Source organism: Scophthalmus maximus, chromosome 2 (assembly GCF_022379125.1).
Source record: "Scophthalmus maximus strain ysfricsl-2021 chromosome 2, ASM2237912v1, whole genome shotgun sequence".
Taxonomy (NCBI): domain Eukaryota; kingdom Metazoa; phylum Chordata; class Actinopteri; order Pleuronectiformes; family Scophthalmidae; genus Scophthalmus; species Scophthalmus maximus.
Window position 1 is genome coordinate 5,527,019 of NC_061516.1, and position 25,465 is coordinate 5,552,483.

A 25,465-nucleotide genomic window follows, 5' to 3' on the forward strand; every position below is an offset into this window, starting at 1 on the left:
AGGAACGGGGCGTATGGCGGGAGAAACTCCATCAAACAACGTGGGATGGCAACAAACCATTCCCTCACTGTATTTGAACGATGGAAACTTAAGTCGTCCCAACCTATAACATACGCACCACGTAACTATTATGTATCTAATACATGTGCGACAGGTTATTGCGATTGTTGGCCGCTCTATTTACCAAGTAGGGATTTACACAATGAACATGTGCATGATTGCATTTGAGACTAATATGATTCAATGCAAACAGTTTTGATCTGCAAGGCTTACTCTGTGCATTTTGTGCCAAAGTGATTATAAATGGCTGTAGTCATGTGAACAACTGACCAGTAGACATACTGTTCCAGATGTTATGATTGGATTCGGTCAATATCAATTTGTGCACTTTCTGTATCACAAGTGCAGGTACATATTGCAGCACTGAAGTTACACTTTCCATTTGCAGGTGACAGTTGCTTGATGAGAGTAGGGGAGAAAGTGCACGCGTATGAAGTGACAACAAACCAGGAAGATGAAAGTCTGCTGCTGCTGCTGCTAAAAAAAAGGGGAAGCGTGAGACTGAGTCGCTCAGTCAACCTCCAGTGCGACGAGCCGGCGGATCTGAACAGGAGGACGGCAGACAAATCGCCGACACTCGCGCCGTTTCGTCACAAGTCAGCGGCTCCACATCGCCACAATGGATGACTTCGACTTGTCTCAAGCTCTGGACAAGTAAGTCGAAGTAAAGTCTACGATGCCTTACTTTACGGCATTTTAAAAAATCTTTCGCTTACTATTGGACGTGTCAAAATGACACTTGCTTAAAGCAAAAAAAACCAAAAACCAAAAAGTGGGATTTCAGATCATGCAGAGTGTAACATTTCTGTTCCAGCGACAGCAGCAGCGTGTGAACCAGCATTGGATTTTAAAAGCCGGAGTTCCTGAAAGCCATCAGCTCACATTAGCATTCCGCCCTTAGGTTGCCGCTGCAGCCGGGCCCTGGCAATGCCTCCCGCTTCTTCCAGCATCTTTGACCTAAAAAACACATGCTGTAGGAAATGGCACTAAATTTGCCAAAGACGGCGATGGAACTCAGTGTGCGGCGTCGTTCGGTGCAAACTAATTCACACGGGACAACTCGCACCCTTGTATCTGTTCGTAACATTTGTCTATACTCATTTGGTAACGTTTGTGTGCGTTTCAGTCCACTTGAGTCGGACGAGAAAGAAGTTGACTCCCGCTGCTTTGACATGACGGTAAGAGGATTTGTTGTTCATCTTCTTGTCTGATTTCGGAAGTAGGGCGCAAAGAAAAATAAAGAGCTCAGTCGCTTTGGCACTTTCCGCATTTGAGGCTTTTCGACGAATCTGGAGGGGTTGACAGGAATCCGGAGAAGGTGTTCGAGATGACCACTGTGTTCCCCACAGTTTCGGCTTCCCGACAGAGGAAAGGTTGAACCTTTGAGAGGCATCAAAGCGATAAAAACCCAAACCACCACTTTCATCGATGCAGTGAGCTAGACGGGAACTGAGGAAATGCCGTCATAGATATCAGAAATTGTGCAATGAAGAAAACCACAAAAGGCAAGGTAGAATACGCAAAGGTTGCACGCTACAAGATGAAAGGTTGCGGAGTGAATCAGAGGAAAAGGTTGCGTATTGTTGGTTTTCAGGGGATTCTATCAGCGCGGTTTTGTTTTTTTCCCTCTTGGCGTCGTCAGTGTGACTCAGATGTGAAGAAGCACCTGCAGGTGAACACAATGAGGTCACTGGGTCGCCCCCCCCCCCCCCCCCCCCCCCCCCCCCTTTGTTGTGTCTCGTGCAGGAAGTCCACAGTGAGATCGTGAAACTCGATGCGGGACTGGACCTGGTGGTTTCCCGCAACCCATACACCATGAAGGGGGTGGCTACCCTGCTGCTGGCAGCGAACAGGCTGAAGGGGCCCTTGACTCGCGAAGGCCGAGAGCTCCGTGACGACGAGCTCTGCCAAAGGATCGTGGACAGCGTGATCGAGAGTGAGTGCTGTCAGCGCACAGTTCTGGGTGGGACTCGCATCATCGCATGCTCCTTTCAAATGAGATTCCGTTCGTCCCTTGGGAACAAATCGCAGCATACAGGGGGAGACCTCACAATATTACTGAGAAACCCCCAACGCGACCGCGTCAAAATTGTTTAACACCAATGGCCTTTGCCCTTTTAATGGCACCAAATATACATATATATATACATGTATATATTGGCAGCGTGGCCAATGAGAGATGGCTTTGAGTTGCGGAAGCTGACGTGTGAGGCCTTGACCTCGGCTCTGTCAGACTTTGAAGAGAGCATTACACCTTGCACCTTTAAAAAAAAAAAGAAGTCTCAAATGGAAAAGCTGCCGACGTCTCGTTCCTCCTCTCCGCAGCGACAATCATCGAGACGGCCGAGAACAGCTCCACGGGACGGGGACGAATCATCTTCAAGCGCCTCAGGAGCTGGGAGTGCAATCTGACCGACGACGAAAACAAAGATATCGTGTGCACGACCAAAGACCTGAAACTGGAGTCCGTCACTCTGAAGGGAGGCAACGGCAATCACAAAGGTACAAGGCATAATTCATTCAGGAGGGGAAATTGTTCCCTTTCACCGCATTTTAGTCCTTTAAAAGTTACAGTTACTTATCAGATAAAGATGTCTGCACAAGCGAAAAAAAACATGACTATAGAATATAACTCACTGGGAAAGATTAGAAGCAGTGGCTCCCAACCTTTCTCCATTTGACCCCTTCGAGAAAGGCAGAGCTCATTTACTCAGAGCTCTTGTCTCTTTCAAAGAGACGTCGCCCCCGGCAACGTCTCGAACAATTTCACCCGCGGATGTACAATTATCCGGTAATTCGCCATGGAAAGTTAGATAAAAGTACACAACATGAAATACTCTAATGCCTTGACCATGATCTCTGTCTGCTCCCTCACATCAGTGACGTTTAAACTGGGGACCTACTTCAGTCCTGGTGTTGGTCAGACGGTTGTTCTGTCCATCATCAATCACAACTTGTACATTTCCTGCACTATGAACGGCAACAAAGCTGAGATGAAGCTGGAGGTAAAACACACACACACACACACACACACACACACACACACACCCTAATGCTCACCATTCCGCTTCATCATAATAAACTCCCCTTTTGACACTTTGAGTACATTTGACCAATTATAAATCCTCTTCTAATCTGACTATTCTTTTCCATCATGGTATTCACTTGTTATGCTTTTTGTTTTTCAATCTCAGACATTTTTCTTCCCATAATCTTGTCAGTAATGAGTAAACATTTTCATTTTTTTTAACTCAATTTTGATTTTGTTGCTTGGATTTGACTTTGTCATAATCTTGAATTTGGACAACCTCCAAACGGACTTTTTCAAAATGTAATTTCCTCTAAATCAAAATTTAGACCCATCACAGTCATGACTCACCATCAGTCCAATCTGACTCACCAAACTATCATGACGTCCCGTCACCTTCTTCTCTGTTCGCTGGCAGAAGTGGGCTCCCGTACCTAGAATAATGAACACGGCACGTTTCCCCTTTGTCTCCCTCGTGGCAGAAATGCAGTGCCGATCAATTAAAGAGCATCACCGCGGACGGGAACATGGACCGTTTCCTCTTCTACAACAAACAGAGAGGAATGAACGGGTACATGTTTGAGTCCGTCATGTGCAGCGGCTGGTTCATCAGCACCTCCTACGAGAAGGAAAACCATCCCGTGGAGATGTGCAAAGTGGACACCGCCTGCCGCGTCTTCACGTTCAGCATCTACTAAAAAAGATCACTTATTGCCGAAGGGGCCCAAGAACAGCTTGAATGTAAGCAGAAATATATATGCTTTTTTTTAAAAAAACAACCTTTGTTCTACATGGCCACGAGATGGAACCGTCACCTGCCTTCTGATTTTGCCCGGAGGCGACTAATAATTCAGTGTGACCCACTAACAGTCCTTTTTACTCACTGGCAAGCGGCTGTTAAAAAATGAATCTTCTAGGTTATTCCTCAAAACTGCAATTGGGTTGATCTCCAGGTTCCTACTGCAAATGTGCTATTTTTCATTCGTAAGTGTGCTGTTTTTATTCTAGCGAGGAAATGAAGATGACGTGTGCATTTCATATCATTACACGCTGAAAAGTAATGGGCTTCATTCGTCTGGTTCTCTTTATCACCTCAGTCGCATGATGACGTGGTTTGGTGAAAGTCGAGTCGGATTCTCTGGGCAGCCCCACGAATCCTCCTCGACACCTTTCCTTCACCTCACGACCCTTTGTCCACTGAGGTCAAGGAATAAGACGACGGGGAGGACGATCCGAGTCCACGGGTGCGGTCGAATTGTCCTTCCTGTCTGCTTCATATGATAGCCTTTTCTACAAAGTAAAACTTGACATACAGAGTACATGTTTAGTCTGTAAGAGAAGTACTCGAAAAGTGCTCCTTTTCTCACAAGTATCGCAGTTTCAAAGTACTGCATTAAAAGTCCATTATAGTCTTGCATTCGAATTCCAACTCAGTCAAAAAGTGTCCCGATATGTGATTCCGTTTTTTATGAGATTATTAATACTGATGCACGGATGCTTCAGCAGCAGTTCTGTTGCCGCTGCTTTAAATATATGAAGATAATTTTGTCCCGTGTGTGTGTGTGTGTCTGAATGAATGACGGATATCTTGGATGATGAGATCAGTTTTTTTAAATGATTTTAAATGGGATTCTCATTCATGTACTAAAGCTCTGTTTACAATCTGATGTCAGCTAATTAAAAAGATTCAGTTGGCAATAAGTTGAAGGCTAAAATAAAATTTTAAACTGGTGTCGGTCATATGTCATTAGGGTTACTGTACTTGTTTGTTTGCTTCCTGTTTTGTTTGTACAAAATTTCTTTTTCAGCTACTGCTCTCCCTCTCTTCTAAAATGTGATGATGTGATTGGCTGGAAATTCTAAAACGCTTCCAGTGTAACAAACTGCAGTTCAGTTTCCTGTTTCAATTTCTAGCACATCAGTAAATTATGCATATTCATGGGTTGTTACAATCTTTCACTTGAAAAGTAGTGGCTAAGCGGTGAAATAAATATGAATGTAATATTTCCCTCCGACGTGTAGTTGAGTAGTAAAAAGCATCACAAAGTCAAATACTTCCCCAACCATTGACCATCACACAACCGGCATATTCCCCATGCGAGAAGCTTGGACCACAGATTTTCTTGGTGTTTTGCTTCATCAACAGCACAAACACAAATTGATCACTCTTTAATCACTCATTAAAATAGTTCCAGATTAAATGTAGACTGATGAATTGACTAATAACGTCAGTACTAAATGAAACAGTTCATCGTCGCTGAGCTTTTTAAAAAGAAAAATCCTGTCAGCATTCTGTCATGAACTCAAATTGCAAAAACGGTACAATTGTGGACTATCAAGAAACACATACAGACAGCAACAACTTGGATGTAATATCCACACATACTATGGGGGGAGACTAGGGGGGCAAAGTCAAATCCATCAATCTGGTGAACTTTGAGAGCAATTCATGAGGCTGGCTCTAAAAGAAGTTTATTTCTCCCACATACAACAACAAAAATGGGGGGGGGGGGTCTGTTGTATTTTCGATGTCCAAATATTAAGACTGATTTAAGCGGTGAGCACGCCACTGAGTATCACGACTACTGAATCAACGTCCGACCCAATGTGATCATTTGTTCCAACAAAATTATTGAATCCTGTTGAAGTTACAAACATTTGAATAAAAAAATAAAAAAATGAATTCATAGTTTTACATATGAAACTAAACTGAAAAAAAAAATCCCATCAAAACAAATCCTGTTAAATAACATCCTGAGTTTCAACAGTAAAAGTGATGGTTTGATTGGAGCACGACCACACTGCCGGTCACAGAAACGAAACCGACAAAGACAGATCTTAAATGCAGCTTTATTACATGTTCAGGGCGTCAACATTCATACTACACATGAACCAAACGTCTCTACCCTTCTTTGAATACACAGGCAGAAGGAGAAAAAGGAGAAAATGAACAAGTAATGATCAACGACGCTGAGGTTCCGAGTGGCTCCACGCATCTATTATCAACGCGTGCTGGTTGTTCCTTCCTATTCGTGTCACTACAGGAAAGCGGGGGTCTCTGGAGAGCGCAGTCGGTCTTTAGTTTGGGGAGCTGTACAACACGCCGGCATCGCATCTGATGAAAATCGAATTATGAAGTGTGAAAGAACCTGAATTTGAACCGCCACATGGAGATAGTCGGAAAGATTCTGAGTTGTGATCAGCATGCAACACATTGAACCTTCCTTCTCTCTTTGTGTGTGTGTGTGTGTGTGTGTGTGTGTGTGTGTGTTTGTGTATGTTTGTGTGTGTGTGTGAGTTGTGATCAGCACGCAACACATTGCACCTTCCTTCTCTCTCTGTGTTTGTGTGTGTGTGTGTGTGTGTGTGTGTGTATGTTTGTGTGTGTGTGTGTGTGTGTGTGTGTGTGTTAGTTAAGTTGTGTCTACAGAATGGTCTCAGCACAGGAGTCACCATAGTGAGCCTGCGGGTGTCTGCGAAGGTCTCCGTGTCTTCCAGGGGGCGGCACGTTAGCCGGGCGACGCCTGCCTGGTGGTCCGGGGCGGAGGCCGGACCCCCTCGCAGTCCGACTCCGCCCGGACGCTGACCCGGGGCACGGGCCGGCGGGGCGGCGGGCATGACACGGCGTCCCCGACGGCGAGGCTCTTCTGGGAGTGGACAGGTGAGGGGGGGCAGGAGATCTTCAGGTGCAGGGTGATGCTGAGGAACAGTGGTGGGAACCGGCCGGGTTACACTTCTACTCACCAGCTCTCTCTCTCACACACACACAAACACACACACACACACCAGTCAGTTTATTAGGTACACCTGACTGAAGCCAGCACAGGCCGATGCGTCAGTCCTGCAATAACTCCTTCTTCATGGGGATATAATGTACAGTTTGGGTTCAAACTGTTTCTGACAGCTGTTTCTGTCTACTTTTTGGGGTATTTCTACCTCATGCAATTTTCATTCTTGTACTAATATCGTGTGCAAGTACTACGCTACATGTGAAAGTACTGCATTTAAATATAAGTAAATGAAGTCAAAGTTACATTTTTTTTATATATTATTAATCTGCTGATGCATTCATTTATTAGCTCCCACAATAAGTCCACTGATTTGATGAATCGATCAACGGATAATCGATCAATGTTCTGAATGCGGTTTTGCACAAACTGTGGGTTTTTCACACTGAAATGGCACGACACAAGGAATCAGAATGTCCCGTAAGGGAGAGAACGATGGTTGTGAAAAAGTGGGAACAGAGGGTGTGTGTTTCTATGTCGTCGCTACGTGCGCGTGTGTGCGTGAGTGTGTGTGTGTGTGTGGGGTTGCCTGGCGGGGACAGTGACGTGGTCCCAGTAAGTGTGTGTGTCAGGCGGGTGGAGCAGGTCCCTGTAGGGCACGTGCAGCTTCAGCACACAGTACCTGCGGTCTAGTTCAGTTTGATCGGATGTGACTGTCGAGTAAGGGTTCTCCTCCTGTAAGAAAACACACACACACGCACACACACACACACACACATACAGAACAGAACAAGCATTCACACGCATTTAACACACCAGTACAGTTCAACACAGATATAAACAAATACACACACACACACACACACACACACACACACACACACACACACAGATAATAAAGATGAACAAAAACTTACAAACAAAGAGATTCCTAATTTGTTTCATGAGTCTCAATGAAAATTGAATTGAACAACTGACTATTGTTAAATGTCTGCGGGCACGTCACATGGGATTCAGGAAATAATCTGGGGAACCAGAGTCAAGTCGGAGCCTAGGTGACGCCAGACTGACTCCAACTGACTCATTTAATAACAGACTGACCATATGTATATATATATATATATTTATATATATGGTCAGTCTGTAATATAATCATACTAATAACACACACGTGATAACGCAGCGTGCCATTATACCACAGAGCTCAGAGGTCGTAGGTCAGGGTTGTCGTTCCGTTATAATCTCGGAACTCGGAATTCTCGACCACCGAGTGACAAGTTTCATCTGGAACACATTGTGTAAATGATCCGGTTCCTTTCAAATCATTTGTTTCTTCTTGCTGTGGTGTTGTAAGTATCTGGTTCACACTCCAGCGTAGAAGTTGTTTGTATTCTGTCGCATTATGAGTGTCATTCGTTTGACAAAAAAGAGACAAAACACACAATAAACAAAGTCAAAGATATCAAAGTCAAAGGTAGTATTTTTGTCAAATTTCCTTCAGATATCGCAATAATATTGTTATTGTGAATTTCTCTCGCAAAAAAAACATGTAGTGAAAATCTAATATCATGATCGTCCTCATGTGGATATTTTTTCATTTAAACCCCAAAATATATATACAAAGACAATTATTACAATGTTTATAATTTTATCATAGAAGATGTAATGAACAAAATGACATCATTTACATACATACATGTATATAATTGTAGTTACAGTCGTGACAATGGGGACAGAACATGCAGGGTTAGACTGAATGAATAAAATCTTCTGTCACAGAAGAATATATATATTCATGTTATAAAACAAAACAGGGAGAGCTGCCGCTGTATGAATGATACTGTATAGCACATCTCTATAATCACACACCGATTATCGTTGTATTCCATAACCTCAAAGATGTTTGTTGTTTTCTCTTTGTGTACAAAGAAGTGTCTTTAGATCTAAAACTGCAGCCTACTGTATTTCTTCTCTTTTTTTTGACGGACCTTGAAATGTTTGGACCTGCGTGAGCTTGATGGGACCATACTCGGTCTGTGGGACATTATGGCACAATTTCCTTCATAAAACACACTTTCTTTTCCATTATTACATCTAGACAAACACAAATTGGGATGGATTATCATGGGGGGGGGGGGGGGGGTCGAATCAACAGTCGAGTGAATTTGATTGAAGTATTGCATTGCCAATGAAAACTGTAACAGACATTTCACGACAGCGAAGACTCGCACTAGATTGAAAACACACAGCGGGCTGACACAGTGACAGAACTGGGTGGGCGTACTCACAATCAGAGGTCTGGTTTTGGGTCGGGTTGGGGACTGACACGGGCGGGGTCTGGCTCGGAGCGGGACTCTACGGCCTCCGCGGGAATCTTCACTGGAGGTGGGACAGAGCTGTTGGGCTGAGCGGCAGAAAGAGGACGCAGTCGACATGCAGGACAAACTGGGGTCTAAAAGGACAAGGGCCGGTGTATTCGCATGTCTTTTGTTACGGTAAAAACAGAATATTCCTCTGTGCCGTAGAGATCCATCGTCGTCCAAAAACTATCCCGTGTGTCCAGTCCGATGTGAAGCATCTTCGGACGATTTATCGGCAGAAATTTGAGTATTATATTCACAACAATGCGCTCATCAGTGTATAATCAACTAAAACACTGAATCATTGTTGTTTTCACGACCTTAGAATGAGTCCTTCATATCTACCTCACGAGTCTACAGTAGCCCAGAGTGGACGAACCACACACTGGCTCGAGGAGGGGACAATGGGGGTGTTCAGTCCCAAAACATTCACGATGACTTTCATAATTACTTAATCTTTTCGATTAGTTTCTCATTAAAATGGTGAAAAATATCGACCGTGTTTCCCAAACCCCGACACGATGTTTCGTTTTGTCCACACCACCAAAGGTATTCAGAGGAGCAAAGAAACCAGAAAATATTCACATTTAAGAAGCCACAATAATAGAATATTGACTTGTTTCTCCATGAAAACTACTGGAACCGATTAATCGATTATCAGAATAGTTTGGCGATTAATTAAGTGGTCGATTACTAACCGATTAAACGATTAACAAACCATTTCGACGGCGGTGATCTGTGAGGCACGACGGAGCGTTGGGGCCGCGTTGAGAGGAAAGAAATCGGAGACTCTGAGGACAAGGACGAGTTGTAAACTCACCAGAATAAAGTCACCATGTTACGAGAATAAGTGTTTTTACAAGAGGGGGAGAAAGTCATAATATCACGAGAGTAAAGTCGTACTATTAGGGGAATAAAGTCGTAGTTAATTTTTATCATTCTCTTCCTCAATGTGGCCCTTAAACTCCGTCCCACAGTCACGAGTCAGACGTCTATGATACTCTTCAATAAACTCTAATAAACTCTAACTCTTTCTCTCTGTGATAATGCTTATTTCCCCTCCCTCAATCAATACTCGCCGCGTGTCGCACACCTCTTTTTTCAATGTGCCACCCTCCCGCTGTGACCAGGCCTCAGCGCGCGTGTGTTAGTTTTGGACTTCATGGGTTGTCTCTTTTTCTTGTACGGTAACAAAAGTATGGAACGGCAGCAGCCCTGTCTTCTGATCGTCACCATCAGTGGACATTAACGTCACGACTGCCGACAGGAACACCTCCGTTTCGGGGGGGGGGGGGGGCAAACGGGAACGGGAGATGCTGAGGGAGCGGCGAGCGGTCTCCAGGGCGTAGGACCGCGGAGGGAGGGGGGGGGGGGGACCACATGCGGTGAAAGGAGTGCGGACAGACAAATAGACTGAATGAAGTGTTATACAAGTGCCTTTTCAGCAGCACTGTGGGACAGAGAGGAGAAACGTACAGTATTAGTCAGAGCGAACGGACCCAGGAACGACACAGCAGATGGAGCGGCACACGTTTAAATGTCAGCACCCAGAAAACAGGCCCACGGTGGCCGAGTCAGGAGATTACAGTAGCTGAATGTTTGGCGGGCAGACACAACATCTGTGTGTGTGTGTGTGTGTGTGTGTGTGTGTGTGTGTGTCAGTTCCCTCACCTCCTCGTCGCTCTCTGGCTCTGCCGCCCTCCTCTCTTTCCTGCTCTTCTTCTCGTCCTCCTTCTTCTTCTTGTCTTTGTCCGGCAGGATGTCGTCCAGCCACGCCAGGTCGTGCTGCGAGAACATCAGATCCAGCAGCTTCCGCACGACCATCAGACCCAGGATCTACGCGCAGTAGACACAGAGGGAAACCACTTCTTAGCATCCACTTTCTTTCTTTCTTTTTTTTTTATTGCGCCGCTGGAAATGAAGTAACTGTCCTTTTGATGTTTGAAAAAAGCGGACGTAGTCTCTGGGGTCCGGAAAGTGAAGTGTTCATTGGAATCCCAGGACGCAAGAAGAAGTCAGTTTCCATAGAAGTCTATGAGAAAATGACCCTTTTATCCTCATTTGATTCATAACGTCAGCGAACATTTTCCCCGAGGAGTTTATGTTCATTTTGTAAATGATGGTTCCATTTAGAGCAAGAGCAGACGATAAAGCACCGCACACATTGGAGTGTGGATACAGCGGGATTGACAGCCGGTACCGTCCAGTCTGTGCATGGCTGCAGGTGTGGGTGGTGCGCACAGTCTGGTTCCAAAGAACCAAGACGGCGCTGGTCAAAACGCCAACCACGAGGCTTCAAAACGGCAGCTTGCAAAACCAGTGGGTGTCATCACGGCGGGTTGCCGCTCGGGGTGCGGCCGAATTGTCCTCCCTATCTACGATATTCCTTAACAAGACAGACTGCAACCTGCACTGCAAATCCACTCCTCCAGCCAACTCTGTGGGTGAGGTCTACTATTCCTTGACCTCAGTGGAAAAGGTCATGAGGTCAAGGAAAGATGTAAAGGAGAACTGATAGGACGTAGGAAAGCCGACAGCGCTGCTCAGAGAATCCGCCTCGACTTTCACTAAACTACGTCTTCATGCGACGGTGGATGTTATTGATATGAACGAACCTCAGCGGCTCCATCAGCATGTTTCAGTGTTTTACCACCATGTGACATCAGATGTAAATGATTCATATGTAACAGTAACTTACATGATGACGTCTCTTCTGGGTCATATTCATACTCTTCTACTTCTTCTTCTTCTACTTCGGATTGAATCGTTTACGTCCGTGCGTGGCGCGTCACGTTAAATAGCGCTGCCGCAATGCATTGTGGGGCGTCTATATCTCCTTTCCTCTCACATAGGAAGCTCCAGTGTACCCTATGCTAAAGGAGATAGGAAAGGAAGCATTGAAGCACCTTTCCTATGCATTTAGAGAATCAGATCAGCTCTTATCACGGCTGCTGAGGAAATACTTCCGGATCACTTCCTAAGCCAATTCTAAAATTCGACCATACCCTAGGTAACTGCATGCTCAGCATTTCAACCTCATCAAACATCAACTTAAAGGGGAAGGAAGCGATTCTGGAGAAAGCTTGTTTTGGATTTACAGAGCCAGGGCTGCGCGGGACCCTGATTTCTTTTTGGCGCACACAGAACCGACAGCTCACGGACGGTGAGGAAATATTGGAAATATTACAAAAAACGTGCGCTGCTTCAGAATCGCTTACCGCCCCTCCCGTCCGGATACTCTGTGAACCACCCGGACGCCACGTGACGACCGAGGTTCACGGCAACACACTCACCATCACCGGGAAGACGATGGCCAGGAACGTGGACTTGAGGATCCAGAGGACAGCGAGACAGATGATCTGCACGAGGGTGAAGAGATGGACGCGCCTCAGGGGGACGTGGCGCAGGAAGGAGAAGTCCGGCTGGTGTTTGGCCGGCATGAGGTACAGCTTGATACGCTCCCAGAACTGAGCGGGAAAGAAACCGAACCGGTTCAGTACAGCATTTCAATGATCGTTTCATCGTTAAGTCAGTTTCTATGAATCAGCTTCAGATTGGGGGGATAATACCCTGCATCTCTTTGACTTGTGAGACAAAGTTTTGGACTTTTAGATTGTTAAAATATGTCATGATATCGGTGATAATCGTGATATTTCAAATGGAATTATGATATTTTTTCAATATTGCGCCTAAGAATATATCTTGTAAATCAACCCAGCAACTCTTTTGACAGACCCATAGAAAGATAGATAGATATTATATTCTTAATACATACTACAAACATAAAAGTAACTACATTTCTTCATTGGAAAATTGGTCTGAGATCACTCTGACCATCAATGATATTATCTATCTATCTATCTATCTGTACAATCTGAGTATTTTGTAGTTTCTGGTATTTTAAGTATCATTAATTTACCAAATAAGATAAAACACACAGTGAACAATTCTATAGAGTAACATATTTACCGATAAATATGAATATAACTATTACTTTTCAAACTTTATATATATCGTGAGAGCATTGTGATGATGTTGGCCACAAAGATCATTTAGTGAAAACCTGATGACAGCTGAAGGTTTTAAAGTTTTATTTGGGGATTCATCATCATGAAATATCAAATGGAGGAATCAAATCTATGATGTTGTGATGAACGTCTTTCACAGCTGACATTTCGTTGAGTGAACTTTTAAAGAGACAGAAAGTAATCGTTATCTGCAGTGTTGCTGTATCTATATCACGGATTAAACTGTATGTAGAAAAGCCTCGGTCTACCTGGATACCACTCAGCGAGGCCACGCCCATGTACAGGAACACTCCATACAGGACCGGCATGGGGATGTACTGAATCAGAGCAGAACAACAGATATAGGCGTAAAACGAAACAAACTGATAACGTGGCAAAAAGGCAACATCTTGGGTCTCATCTACCAACGGACCTGGAGGACAGGAGCGAGGAAGATGGAGAGTCCAGTCATGACGAACACCAGAATGCCCGTCAGCCTCTGCTCCCTATAGAAAGATTCGTATAATTACAATCAACTCGGCGTCCGCTCACTAACTTCCAGTGGTGCCGGACGCCGTGGGACGCTCCGCAGGAAAAGCCCACGACCCTACCTGACGCCCAGGAACTGCGGCTGCTCCCCGGGGGCGCTGGACTCACTCTCCATCTTCAGCGAGTCGATGTGGGCGATGGAGATGACGGTGGCGGCCACGTACCAGGGCAGACCAAGGAAGGAGCACGCGGCCATGAGTACGCCGACCCAGAACAGGTCCAAGTGGTAGCCGCAACCTTTCTGCGGCCGGATGCAGTGAGAGAAAGTGGAAACAAATTTTGGGATTGAAACATTCAAGAATTATTCCGAGAACAGAGCGATCTTTGACCAAAAATCGACAAACACGAGCAGAGCGTGAGCAGATGAGCTCAGCAACATCACTGAATACTCAAAGTTAACTTGCACTTACTTTCACTTGCTACCGTGATTGGAAATTAGAATTGTAAATGGACTGTATTTCTATGAAGGCCTTTCTAGTCATATAGACCACTCAAAGCACTTTACAGGAAAGTCACATTCAGCCACTCACACACATTCATCACAGACATTCACATTCATACACTGTCGGAAGAGCCGTCAGAGGCAATTCAGGGTTAAGTGTCTTGCCCAAGGACGCGACGGCATGTGGACTGGCGGAAGCTGGGATCAAACCGCCAACCTTCGGGTTGGTGGACGAACGACTCTATCTGCTGAGCCACAGCCGCCCGAATTGTGCCTTTTCGTTCAAATTGGGATTATAATCGGATTTTTAAACTCCATATCTTTTCAAGCCCGTGTCCTTTCTTTTGTTTCGCAGACCTTCAGCTTGTTTTCCTTGCGGTTGACGATGACGGCACTGATCTGCTGGTCCATGAAGATGAGAATGGTGACGAGGAGGGCGGGAACAGCGCTGGCCAGGTACCACCACCAGGGGTTCTTACCAAATGGCATCACCAACCAGCCTCGGTCAGGACGCGTCGGCTGCAGCGCGCACGCGCACACACGCACACACGCACACACACACACACAAATAATGACCACGTTGGTTACCGCACACAGCTCAATTCAAAAGTAATACATTAGTCATAGTGTGACTAAAACATACTAGCCCGCCGTGATGGAAGAACAATGTAAAATTACTTTCAAGTCATTCAGAATCCATGTCTCTTATGAAAGTATCAGAGAAGTACTTCATTTTGAATATTGAAGTAGAAAGCGGCAGAAAAGGGAAATACTACTACTACTACTACTACTGCTGCTAATACTACTACTATTACGACTGCGAGCATGCCAACAAAAAATACAGCTGCACAAAGGCAATGTGGTATAAACAGACACACATTTCTACACACACAGGTGACGAGCAAATACCTTGAACTCAGTTGGAACGATTAGTTTGGGGGTGTCTAACCCAATCAACATATCCAGGCCCACAAAGGACATGATTGACATGAAGATGGCAAAATCACTGATGAGCTTCCTCATCTATAAGTCAAACACACACACACACACACACACACACACACACACAGAGGACAAACAAGGACGTGTGGTATGACGGTGAGGGGAGGAGACACATGAAAAGTGTGTGTATGTGAGGGAAATGACGACAAGAGAAAAGAGAAGAGAAAGGCTGTAAAAGAATCATCGCACCTGAGAACGAATTAACACACGTATGAGATCTACATCCCGGAGAAAAGAAAGAAGTCCGAGCGCGTGACATGAAGAAAAAAAGATGGGGAAAGGTGAAGGCGAGGTATGTGGGGAGGAGCGGACCTTGATCTCAGTGGGCACGTGCAGTTTGGGGGTTTCCAGCCCCAGCAGGAAGTCCAGCCCACAGAAGACCAGGATGGAAATGATGATGGAGAAGTCACTGATCAGGGCACGGAGCTGGGGCACGTTCGGGGGGGGGGGGGGGGCAGAGGATGGGAGAGAGGATGGGAGAGGGGACATTCTGGTTCAGCTATGGAGGTCTGAAAGGTGGTGGTTTGGTTCAGGCCAAGGAAGGGACGAAGCTCAGGAATGAGGATGAAAAGCTGCTTATATTTCACGCACATATTCAACAGCTTTGAGGAATAACGCTGATGTCATTGTCTATGTTTTCCTATCATAAACAAAAGCCCAATGAATAAAACCAACAACGTGTCTGTCCCCTCTCTCAACACCTCCCCTCCTCAGCTCTGAGCCCATCGGTAACTGGTGACTCTTGGTTTTTCTCTGTTGTGACAGGCAAAGAATGAAGATATGGCATATCACCATTTTCATGTTGTGATCAATACCCCCCCCCCCCGGCCAATAACACGATTCCATCCTGTCCACATACAGATTAACCTGTTTGTAGGACGGGAGAGCCTCCGGCGAGCGAAAGGGCTGCCTCACCTTTGTCGGGAAGTAGCGGCTGAACTTGAACTTCTTGAGCGAAACGGTCATGGAGTAGGTGCCGAAGAAGAGGATGAAGGACATGAGGGCCAGGTCGGGCACATACTTACACGAGTTGCCCACCAGAGTGCCGGCATACTTTGCGCACTCTTTCTTACTCAGCTGACTCCAGTCCAGGTCCGTCAAGTTGAACTACAGGGGCGAGACAAGAACGAGGGAGGGGCAGAAGAAGTAGACGCGAGAGAGAGAAAAAGAGCGGCGATAGTAGAAGAAGAGAGAGCACAGGGGCGCCATTAGTGTCAAGCATCTCAGAAACAGGCCGAGGAAACAACGACGTTCCTCCACGTCCTCACTGCAGATTCCTCCAGTCAAACATAAACGCGTATCAAATATCATAGCCCGGATTTATTTTTGTCTCAATAAAAATTCAATAATACACTATTTGGGGAGATAGAACTTTTGTGATACAGGGTGTTCCTTTCTTTGTGCTATACATGGTTGGTAAAAAATAAAAATAAAAATATATACGTATATATCAGAATATCAGCAGAGAGGAGGAGTTATCTATATCTATCTATCTTTTTCATTGTATCGACCAAATGCTGCTTCGCTACCGAGTGTCCGACCAGGCAGGTCCTCCCGTGAGATGCTTGATAATTATGGGCCACATTTCTGTCGGCCAAGCGTAGAGAATCGTACTCACCAGCAGAGTCATGTTGTCATCCGCGAGTGGAGCTGAAACGTTTGATCCCAGCGCAGATTCTAAAATAAACAAAAAAAGAATGACGAGTTAAATGATGGCCGAAGACGTATTTTCCGCACTAGACATTTTTCTTTTTAACATTTTGATTGTCACACTTCATTACAATAAACCAGCCCCCTCGCCATTCTTTTTCTCAGCGTTCACAGTAGCAGGGCCTGCACAGACTTACTCACTTTTTTCAGGCAGCATCCAAACGTGAGGCAAGAAGACACGAAAGACAAGACCCACAAATCATCACAGAGTAACAATCAGAACATTTGCGCATCAAACGCAGTGAAACACTGCATGTGACCTCGCCTTCTTATCTGACCCATATGAATCAGCTGTACGTATTTCGTTTTTTCTCTAAAAGTAGACTCACCCTGGTCTGGAGCGAGGCATTCACATTTGTAGGCTGTGACATAGTCCGGCTTGAAGCCGCGGTTGATTGGGTAATATTTAAAGGCTCCTACCTGTGGAACAAGGAAACAGTCTGTTTCTCGGCCTGACAGTGTGAGCGGCGAGAGAAATGTTTGGTGCAGGTCAACATGTTGCCCACCATCTTCTTGATGGCATCCGAGATGAATATGAAGGAGATGAGGCTGGAGAAGCCCTCCTCCGTGAAGCGGGTCATGTACTTGATGATGTAGCTGGCGTCCGAGAGGACCAGCAACAAACACTGCAGGCCCGAGTGAAGGCCGATCCACAGACGCAGCTCCATGTAGTCGATGCTGTTGCTCCTGTGAAGTGTGCGCGACAAGTTAAAGACACGTCCGCTCTCACCTGCACCTGGACACCTTCTGTGCAGCGCGGCATGCGTGCGTCTTACTTGCTGAATTCGTACAGCAGCTTTTCAAAGATGAGAATGGGTCCAGTAGAGCTGAGGATGATAAGAGGTTGTCCGCCAAACAAGCAAAAGACCGTCCCCGCGAGAGCAGTGCCAAGGAAACTCTCCATCACACCCTGAGGGGAAGGAGAAGGCACAGGCAGAGAGACACCAGTTCACTTGTCGGGACATTTTCAAGACATAAAACTGGCTGGAGGATTTATTGAAGTAGTGTTGTTGTCTTTAGGCAGGTCACCAGTTTCTCCAGGGTGTCGCCCTCGCAACAATTCAATCAATCCATGTGAAGTTCTGTACATAGAGATTTCTTCCAGTCAAAAGGTTGTTTTGTTAAAGGTTTTTCACAACTTTTCACTGCAGTCTTGACCAATCACTGTCGATCCGAGTGTTTCACCAAATCATAGCAGTCCCAGTCGCACGTGTACAACACCAAACTCACTGACGGACGCGTGTGACACGTCTCACATTTACCAAACAAAATATTACAGGCTAAAGATGGGGGCAGGCCAATTTTCCGGCGCACGAAAGCCGGGGTCAAACTGTATTGAGCCGCAAGTTGTGGTGGAACAAAAAAACATATAAATGAAAGTCAGTGACGAACACGAAACAGACCCGTGGATTGAAACCACGACATGACACCGTGACAGAAGCGGCTTGACCCAAATCGGTTGTGCTGACAGAATCGGGGCGAGGTAGATTAAATATACATGGTGAGTGGTGACATTAGTGAGGTATGAATCACAAAGTCACACTCGCGAAACCTTGTTTAAGTGGTTGAAAGCAAAACAAATTCAATGCAAAAAAAAGGCTTAATAAATTGCAAATTCAATTATCACGAGTCATAATTTTCAGGTGGCCGCAAGAATCTTAAATTATGAGGAATTGTGAGGACCTGGTAATTGTCTGTAGCGTCCCCCAGCAGTCCTCCGAAGGTGATGGCATTTGTGATGCAGCCCAGGTAGATGAAGAGCACAGCGGAGATGGACTGAATATGGAAACCATCGTAGATGTCACTGCAGTACCACGGGATCTTCCTTTTAAAGTCCAGCCACAATCCACCGGCAAACCTGTTGAAACAAGGCCGAGGGCGTAGTTGAGAATCTGGACATGACCGGACCCGGTGATTTACCGTATGGTCCTCTCCAGTCTCCTCGCACCTCCCAGTGAATTTTAACTCCTCTCCGATCTCATGTTGAGCTGGCAGCGCTTCATCCTCTCCTCCTGCTGCTCCACCCGCTGAGCCGTTCATCTGACCCAGTTCGTTCAGGTTCAGCACTGACTTCCTGGGATAGAAACAATCGAGACAAAATGTTTGTTCTTCACACTTCTTGTATGTAAAAGGCCTTTTGTGGCTTCAGACCACAGCACAGCACTGCACTGATGAAGGTGTGACATGGCGTTTGCACAAATACTATTGCAGATTAAACATCGGGTCTGGTGCTGCCTAACCTTTGATACCATCAACTGTGAAATACTCGACAAGCTGGACAAATGTGTTGTATTATGTAGTACAGTCCTCAGTTGGTTCAGATCATGTGTGGTGTGAAACGTGTGGAGTCCCCCAGGGTTCGATTCCTGGGCCTCTATTATTCAACCTGTACATGAGCTTGGCTCCAGAACTATACAAACAAAAAGCCCAAGATAAAAATAGTTTGGGTTTTTCGTCGATTCAGATCCAGGAGCCACATACAGGCAGCCACTAAACTTACTCTTATTGTGTTTTTTTCCCACTGATTTTCTCTTGCATTTTGTCACCTTATGGAGAGCACTTGCTCCTATATGAATTGCTCCTATATTGCTTTGCGATTGAATTGTTTGTCTGAAAGGTGCTTTTCAAATAACCTGGCCTTGCATAGAAACAAAAGAAAAGAGGCTGGGACTGCCTGGAGATGCGAACATGTGTTGTTTGGTCAATGTACGTGCCTCATTTCAGCCGATGGGACCTTCTTGGGAGGTTCGATGCGTATTTTTGGGTCCCATTCCCCCGGAGGGAGGACGATCACCTCGTCGAGGAACTCATCGACGCCTGCAATCAGGTCGTCGCGGTCCCGTGCTTTGTAGGCAACGTCACTGAACAGCTGGCATGACAGACAGAAATACAACCCAATACAATCAGACTGATAGACGCTGACAGCACAGCCATCGGGGCAATTGGTGGTATTTCCCAAGGGCACTCCTATGAGTGTCGTCTGTCGGGGTGTGTTGGTCACTTACGTCGTCCACCATGAGTGTAGCAATAGCTCTGCCAATCTCATTGTAGGACTTGGATTTGCCATGGGGACCCAGCAAGATGAAGAGAAACCTGTCATAAATAACACAAGGTCAAAGGGCTAATAAATGGAAGGGCACACACACACACACACACACCCCCTTGTCAATAGAGACAGACAGGGAGATGTTAAAGACACCCACCTGGTAGGAACCGGGACCTCAGTGAGGCCTCCCAACGTGGTGGCTTGAGCCAGACGTACAAAGGAGACAAAGGGCTTGTCCAGGAAATCCACCTCACCAATCAAGACATTGGATGCCTCGGCATCACGCGGAATCTTCTTCATGAACTTGTTCTTCAGCTGGAGGAACGAATCGGAAAGAGGCCACAAGGAAGGAAAGCATGAGTAGAAAAAAGTCCCGTATCGAGGCATGTTACACTGCAGCTGACCTTTCCGAGCTGCCCGCATTACTGCGTGTGTGCCATGATCCGCTGTGTGTCAGTGATTAATCAGATCATGTGAGAGCCGGTGACATCAAACGGTTGAGTAGTTACGGTACGATGTTATTGCAGAGTTTTTATACGAAAATGAAAGTTAGAGCAAAGAATGACAATTAAAGTTGGATTCTTGCTCTTTGAACCTGTACAATGGTGCTTTTAGCTACATCTTCTTGTGTCCTCAATAACGTTCAACAGGAACATTTTTGGGGGATAGCAAATTTGATCAGTTGGTCGACTCAACACTTTGCTCTTAATATGTCTACGACTATTGGATGAACTGTCAAATTGTATACAAACATTCATGGTCCCCAGAGCACACTGACTTTTCCTCTATCGCCACCAGTGATATCAGTTGATATCCTGCTTCGTAGTACAAGTTATCCAGGATGGGCAATGTCGGGTCATGTCAATCCAGACAACAAGAACATGCCCTGGAGGTGAGTGAAATGTCACGACAACTATTCGAGGGATTGCCGTGGAATTAGTTTCAGATGTTCATGCCCCCCCCCCCCCCCCCCGGGGAAGAACTCCAATAACTTTGGTGAAGGTTAAAATCAAATTTCCCAAATGTTAACACAGAACTTCTTCTGACGCCAACCTAATGCCAATTTCACATTCTTTTACCACTCGCAAACTTTAAAATCTTTATCTTACAATGTGCACGGACTCTTTACTCTTGTTTTTCACAAAACGAATCGCAGAATAAGAGTCACACCACGCTCCTGGCGCTCCCCCTCCCCCGCCCACCCCTTCCCCTAACCAAGGGAGCACGTGGCAGTGGAGTGGTGGGTGCTTAAACTCAAATCTCTTCATAATCTGCGTTAATGCTACTTTCAGAGTCAACTCTCCAACTGTTCCCCTTTCACTCTCTAAGTTCTTGGTCCTTAGCAATCGTAAAAACAAACCTTCCGATCTCACATGCGGTACAGTATCAACTCGGTCAAGAACAATCCGCCCACTCGCGGCGGTCGCCATCTTCGGCTGCACTGTGGATGCCCAGTAGCATCGGATGTTATGACGCGCTCCGCTAGTACTACATAGAGGTCACATGCATGAGTTCATTTCTTGCTTGCTTTGAACTTCTTGTCGTATTTATTTTTAACGACGCACACACAAAAGGAGAGGGGGTGGGTGAAACTTTATGCCATCTGTGCGCGGAACTGAAATAATCCATTTCTAATTTGCCGCAGGCGACGGGAGATCACCCCGATTAAAGATCAATAATGACTCAGACAGCGACTGTGTGCGTATGTCTCCGCAAAACTGAAATTGTAGCATGCACTGACATTAAAGGGGCATTCCACCAGTGTTACGAACGGAGTTACCCGCTCACATTTCGTTTTCTGCGACCTCATGCTGCGCTCCATTATACCTCGGAATTTTCGGAACCCCGGACGTCCGGGGTTGTGATTTTTTTTCGACCTCCCGAGTCGCAGTGGAACCGGAACGCAGCGCAACACGACGTAGAAAACATGGAGACTAACACGGATGTCGGGTCCCCCTCATGTAACTGTATTTAACTCATTCAACGTTGACGAAAAAACATTGGTTCTTTGTTGCAGGTGATTATACATATATGTATAATAGTTATGGACAATATATTCAATTTCTGTGTCTACGTTCTTCTAAATATTATACACTGTAGCTTTAACTAAGGGCCAAAAGTCAAGATTTCTTGGCCTCTGCCATTTTAAGTTTGAACATTCCTCAGAATTTGCATAATGACAATTAGCAGCTTTTACAGAAAGAGAGAGAGAAGCTTGGATGTGTGAACGCTCTGTAACAGTGATGCAGATTAATGTGGTCTCCTGCGCACTTGTGAATCTTCTAATGATAAGAAAAAAAATATCGAAACAACTTCAACTTGAAAACTATGTCTGTTTTTGTTCAAAATACAAAATATCAAGCACCTTCAATGACCCTTGTCTTGTTTTATCAAAAACTTCTAATGCCTTTTTTTTATCAAATTAACAAAAGTTCAAGAATTTGTTGGAACCTTGTAAACATGTCTTAAATATAATGAAAAAGAATTATGTTGGACAGTGAGAAGAGTTTAAACTTGCAAAACATATTTTCCTTTGTTGATTTTGGGACAAGGAAACCCAGTTGAGAACACAACTTTTATAACTCAAAACATATCAAATTTGCTGACATATTATTAAATTAAATAATTCTTTGACAATTTCTTGATTCCACATCCAGCAGTTGCGGCACATGTGGACTGATGTTCGTTTTCACCTGATGAAATTCATTATCTCTTATCTCAGAACACATGAATGATGAGCTGATTTTCACTGTGAAGTTCTGTGAAGTTGAAGGGAGTCGCTCACCCGAACCCCTTCGCATTGCAATTTGATTCATTGTTATTAAGAAAAGAATATTCTATCTACTTCCAGTGAAAAACTGCATGAATCACTGGGTTCGCTTGTAAAAATCAGTTTTATATATATATATATAATTCATATATTAAAGGTTTTTAAAGATGTATTTCCCAATTGTTTGCAAGGCAACACACCACGAAGGAGTAAGTGAGGAAAACATGTCCGCACAGTGTGACTTGGGTTTACTTCACTGTAAATATAACATACTGTATGTAGATGGATATTAAAATAGCTGTGGCCTTTTTCACTTTTCAAATTCAAGAAGAAGCTAAACTGTCTTTGGAAAGTCATTCGCAATGGCTCATGGGACGAGTAGTTCTGTGTTTTATGGTAACGATTCATCTCATGGCTTGTTGTCTCGGTTCCAGGCTTAAAACTCTTTATATGAAGATTTTATGAAATGTCAATGGACAAAATGAATGAATTGGAAATTCACTTCTGGAACCGGAGCCGTTCAAAAAGTGGGCGGAGTCACTGTTGCGCTCTATGTTCCAGTTTGAAAACGCTCCTATCGATACTGGAACCACACATTTAAAAGAAGCACACTCGTCGGCTCAACAAATTCCATCTGATGATTTGACCTTAATAGCGGCTGGCAGCACGGATACACACGCCCACGCACACACGCACACACACACACACACGCAGACACACATACATACAAAAGGTCTTCAGGTCCTCACATCTGTAGATGATGAGATCTCAGATAGCACATACTCTATTAAGTAGTTGTGAGGGTTAAAAAAGTTATATTTTCCCATGAACCCTATTGGTGTATTACCAACAACTGGCAACCCAACGTGACGTCACCCGTTGGTGTGTGAGCTGCCGGTTTGAAGCCTCGCGTTTCACATTTTGACCAGCGTTGTTCTAAACTGGACCGGGTCTGACTGAGAGCTTGTCCACTGCACGCCCACCTCCACCAGCTGTCAATCACACTGTATCCACGCTATGGTGCTCCATCATCTATTTTACTCTGCATGTGACCACAATTTACAAAATTGAACACAATGCCATATTGAAGAAGATTTGAAACTAAAGACTGAACCATAGACTCCCCGGGAAAAAGTTTTACGGACGTTATAAATCAAGGGAGTCATTTCCTTTCTATAGGAACAACCAGTGGAGTCGCCCTCTGCTGGTCATTCCAGAGACTACAGGCTTTAGGCTTCATTTTCCGTGACTATATTCATTTTTATATACAGTCTATGATTACCAACTACACATCCTAATACATCTGATTCTTCTATGCAATAGAGTTCCACACAAAAAATGATTTCAGCGATTACTCAATACATGACTGAGAAACTGTCTCTCCAAATACTCACCAGAACATTAATGTAAATGTGTATTAATCCACGGCTGAAAATAGTTCCCAGCACATTTGACCTTGCTGAAAATTTACAGTTCCCAGCTGTTTTAGGGGTTTACTTAGCCTTCTGTAAGAATCAAACAATTTGTGTTTGTGAAGCTTGTGAAGTTTTTTAAATACGTGTCCTCAGTCGGAACCGACGCGGGCTGAGAGCAGCGCCCCCGCGCACACAAACCCACACACGTGCACCTGAAATATGAAACGTGTCACTCACCTGGTCTGTGCTCGGCGTGTCGGAAATGTCGTTCATGCTTCGGCTCTGGGCATGATCTGTGAAGGGACCGTATATTTATGCACACAACATGCCATCGCTTTGTCTCATGGGGATATTTGTTCAGTGACTATTCAGAAATATACAACAGATAAAAAAAATAAATCACATCACAGTTGAGGGTTATGGGAGCAACACAGAGAGCATTGCAGTATGTATTACCGTATTACCCCAGCGGGTTCCACAACTTTCCCATGTGGAAGTGTTTGTGTGGAAGATTATTTTTTTAATGACTCATTTGCCCCTTTTTTTCCCCACAGAGCAGATTTGGGAACAAATAAAATTGAGGGAAAGAGAGAACAAGAACATGCTGATCAGAGCCCCAAATAAAAATCCCCTCATAATCCCCTTCCACCCAGATAGATTTACAAAAGGAATCAGCGAAGGTGAACACAATGGGACCAAAACCTCCTAAGTAAACAGTATGTCCAGCACATTGTGTCCACGGTGAGTATATACAGACAAAAAGCCGACTCAAGTGTTGAAATCGCGCCGGCACCGGTGTCGTTGAGAGAGTGTGAGTCGAATATGGAGTGTGTATCGGCGGTGCAAGAAGTTCCCGGAACTTTTGCTTGAGTAAAAGTACAATAGCGATAAAACTCCATTAAAGTACTGTATCCAAAAGCCTCCTTAATTAAAGGTGCCGTTTTGAATCAGAAGTGAAAGTGTTGTTCTGTGGATGGCGTATTATTAATTCATGACGTTATTAGATTGTTCATAGTGACGCATCAGTGAGTCCGCAACATTTTAGAACTGTATTGTTTTCTTTTCCTTTTCTTTGAGAGAACTCACCTTTGGTTGAATCTATGATGCTATATCAGATTTATGTGTTTTAATTAGACGCTGCTGTTTTGTTTTTGTTTTTTAAGAACTGTTTCCCTCTGATATGTCGTGGCATTGAGTTGTTAAGTCATTAAGCTGCAGTACATGAAATTAAAAGTGACACTCAAGTACCTTACACTTGTATTTTGGTACAGTACTAATGTATTTCTTTGATTTCCACAACTAGTATAGGGACAAAGATCGTCTGGAGCCAGTGGTGCATGCATGTGTG

The 25,465-nt window shown here is 44.8% G+C and overlaps 2 protein-coding genes across 2 annotated transcripts in view; one reads left to right on the top strand and one right to left on the bottom strand.

Annotated features, from left to right (window-relative positions):
• Positions 1-496: 496 nt before the first annotated feature.
• Positions 497-4,819, top strand: LOC118300694 (interleukin-1 beta). Its single transcript, XM_035625335.2, has 6 exons — positions 497-714; positions 1,187-1,238; positions 1,807-1,996; positions 2,386-2,562; positions 2,941-3,065; positions 3,571-4,819. Exons 1-6 carry the CDS (start codon positions 680-682, stop codon positions 3,784-3,786), a joined length of 795 nt encoding a protein of 264 aa, XP_035481228.1. The 5' UTR covers positions 497-679; the 3' UTR covers positions 3,787-4,819.
• A 1,084-nt stretch (positions 4,820-5,903) lies between these two features.
• The window catches only part of slc4a5b (solute carrier family 4 member 5b), a 30,246-nt gene continuing 10,684 nt past the window's right edge, over positions 5,904-25,465 (bottom strand). The window contains exons 8-26 of the mRNA XM_035625246.2: positions 24,355-24,410; positions 20,090-20,247; positions 19,892-19,979; positions 19,601-19,755; positions 18,835-18,960; positions 18,570-18,744; positions 17,663-17,796; positions 17,393-17,573; positions 17,216-17,306; positions 16,795-16,853; positions 16,092-16,283; positions 15,489-15,602; positions 14,532-14,693; positions 13,795-13,973; positions 13,617-13,689; positions 13,453-13,521; positions 12,470-12,643; positions 10,848-11,012; positions 5,904-7,551 (exon numbers count right to left, since the gene is read on the bottom strand). Coding sequence (XP_035481139.1) covers positions 7,360-7,551; positions 10,848-11,012; positions 12,470-12,643; positions 13,453-13,521; positions 13,617-13,689; positions 13,795-13,973; positions 14,532-14,693; positions 15,489-15,602; positions 16,092-16,283; positions 16,795-16,853; positions 17,216-17,306; positions 17,393-17,573; positions 17,663-17,796; positions 18,570-18,744; positions 18,835-18,960; positions 19,601-19,755; positions 19,892-19,979; positions 20,090-20,247; positions 24,355-24,410 — 2,543 coding nt within the window. The 3' untranslated portion in view covers positions 5,904-7,359. The remainder of the gene's footprint in view (positions 7,552-10,847; positions 11,013-12,469; positions 12,644-13,452; positions 13,522-13,616; positions 13,690-13,794; positions 13,974-14,531; positions 14,694-15,488; positions 15,603-16,091; positions 16,284-16,794; positions 16,854-17,215; positions 17,307-17,392; positions 17,574-17,662; positions 17,797-18,569; positions 18,745-18,834; positions 18,961-19,600; positions 19,756-19,891; positions 19,980-20,089; positions 20,248-24,354; positions 24,411-25,465) is intronic.

Coding starts and splice junctions, on each gene's coding strand:
- LOC118300694 (XM_035625335.2), top strand. CDS start 680: ATGGATGACTTCGACTTGTCTCAAGCTCTGGACAA. Junction 715..1,186: donor TTGTCTCAAGCTCTGGACAA/GTAAGTCGAAGT, acceptor TGTGCGTTTCAG/TCCACTTGAGTCGGACGAGA. Junction 3,066..3,570: donor AAGCTGAGATGAAGCTGGAG/GTAAAACACACA, acceptor CCCTCGTGGCAG/AAATGCAGTGCCGATCAATT.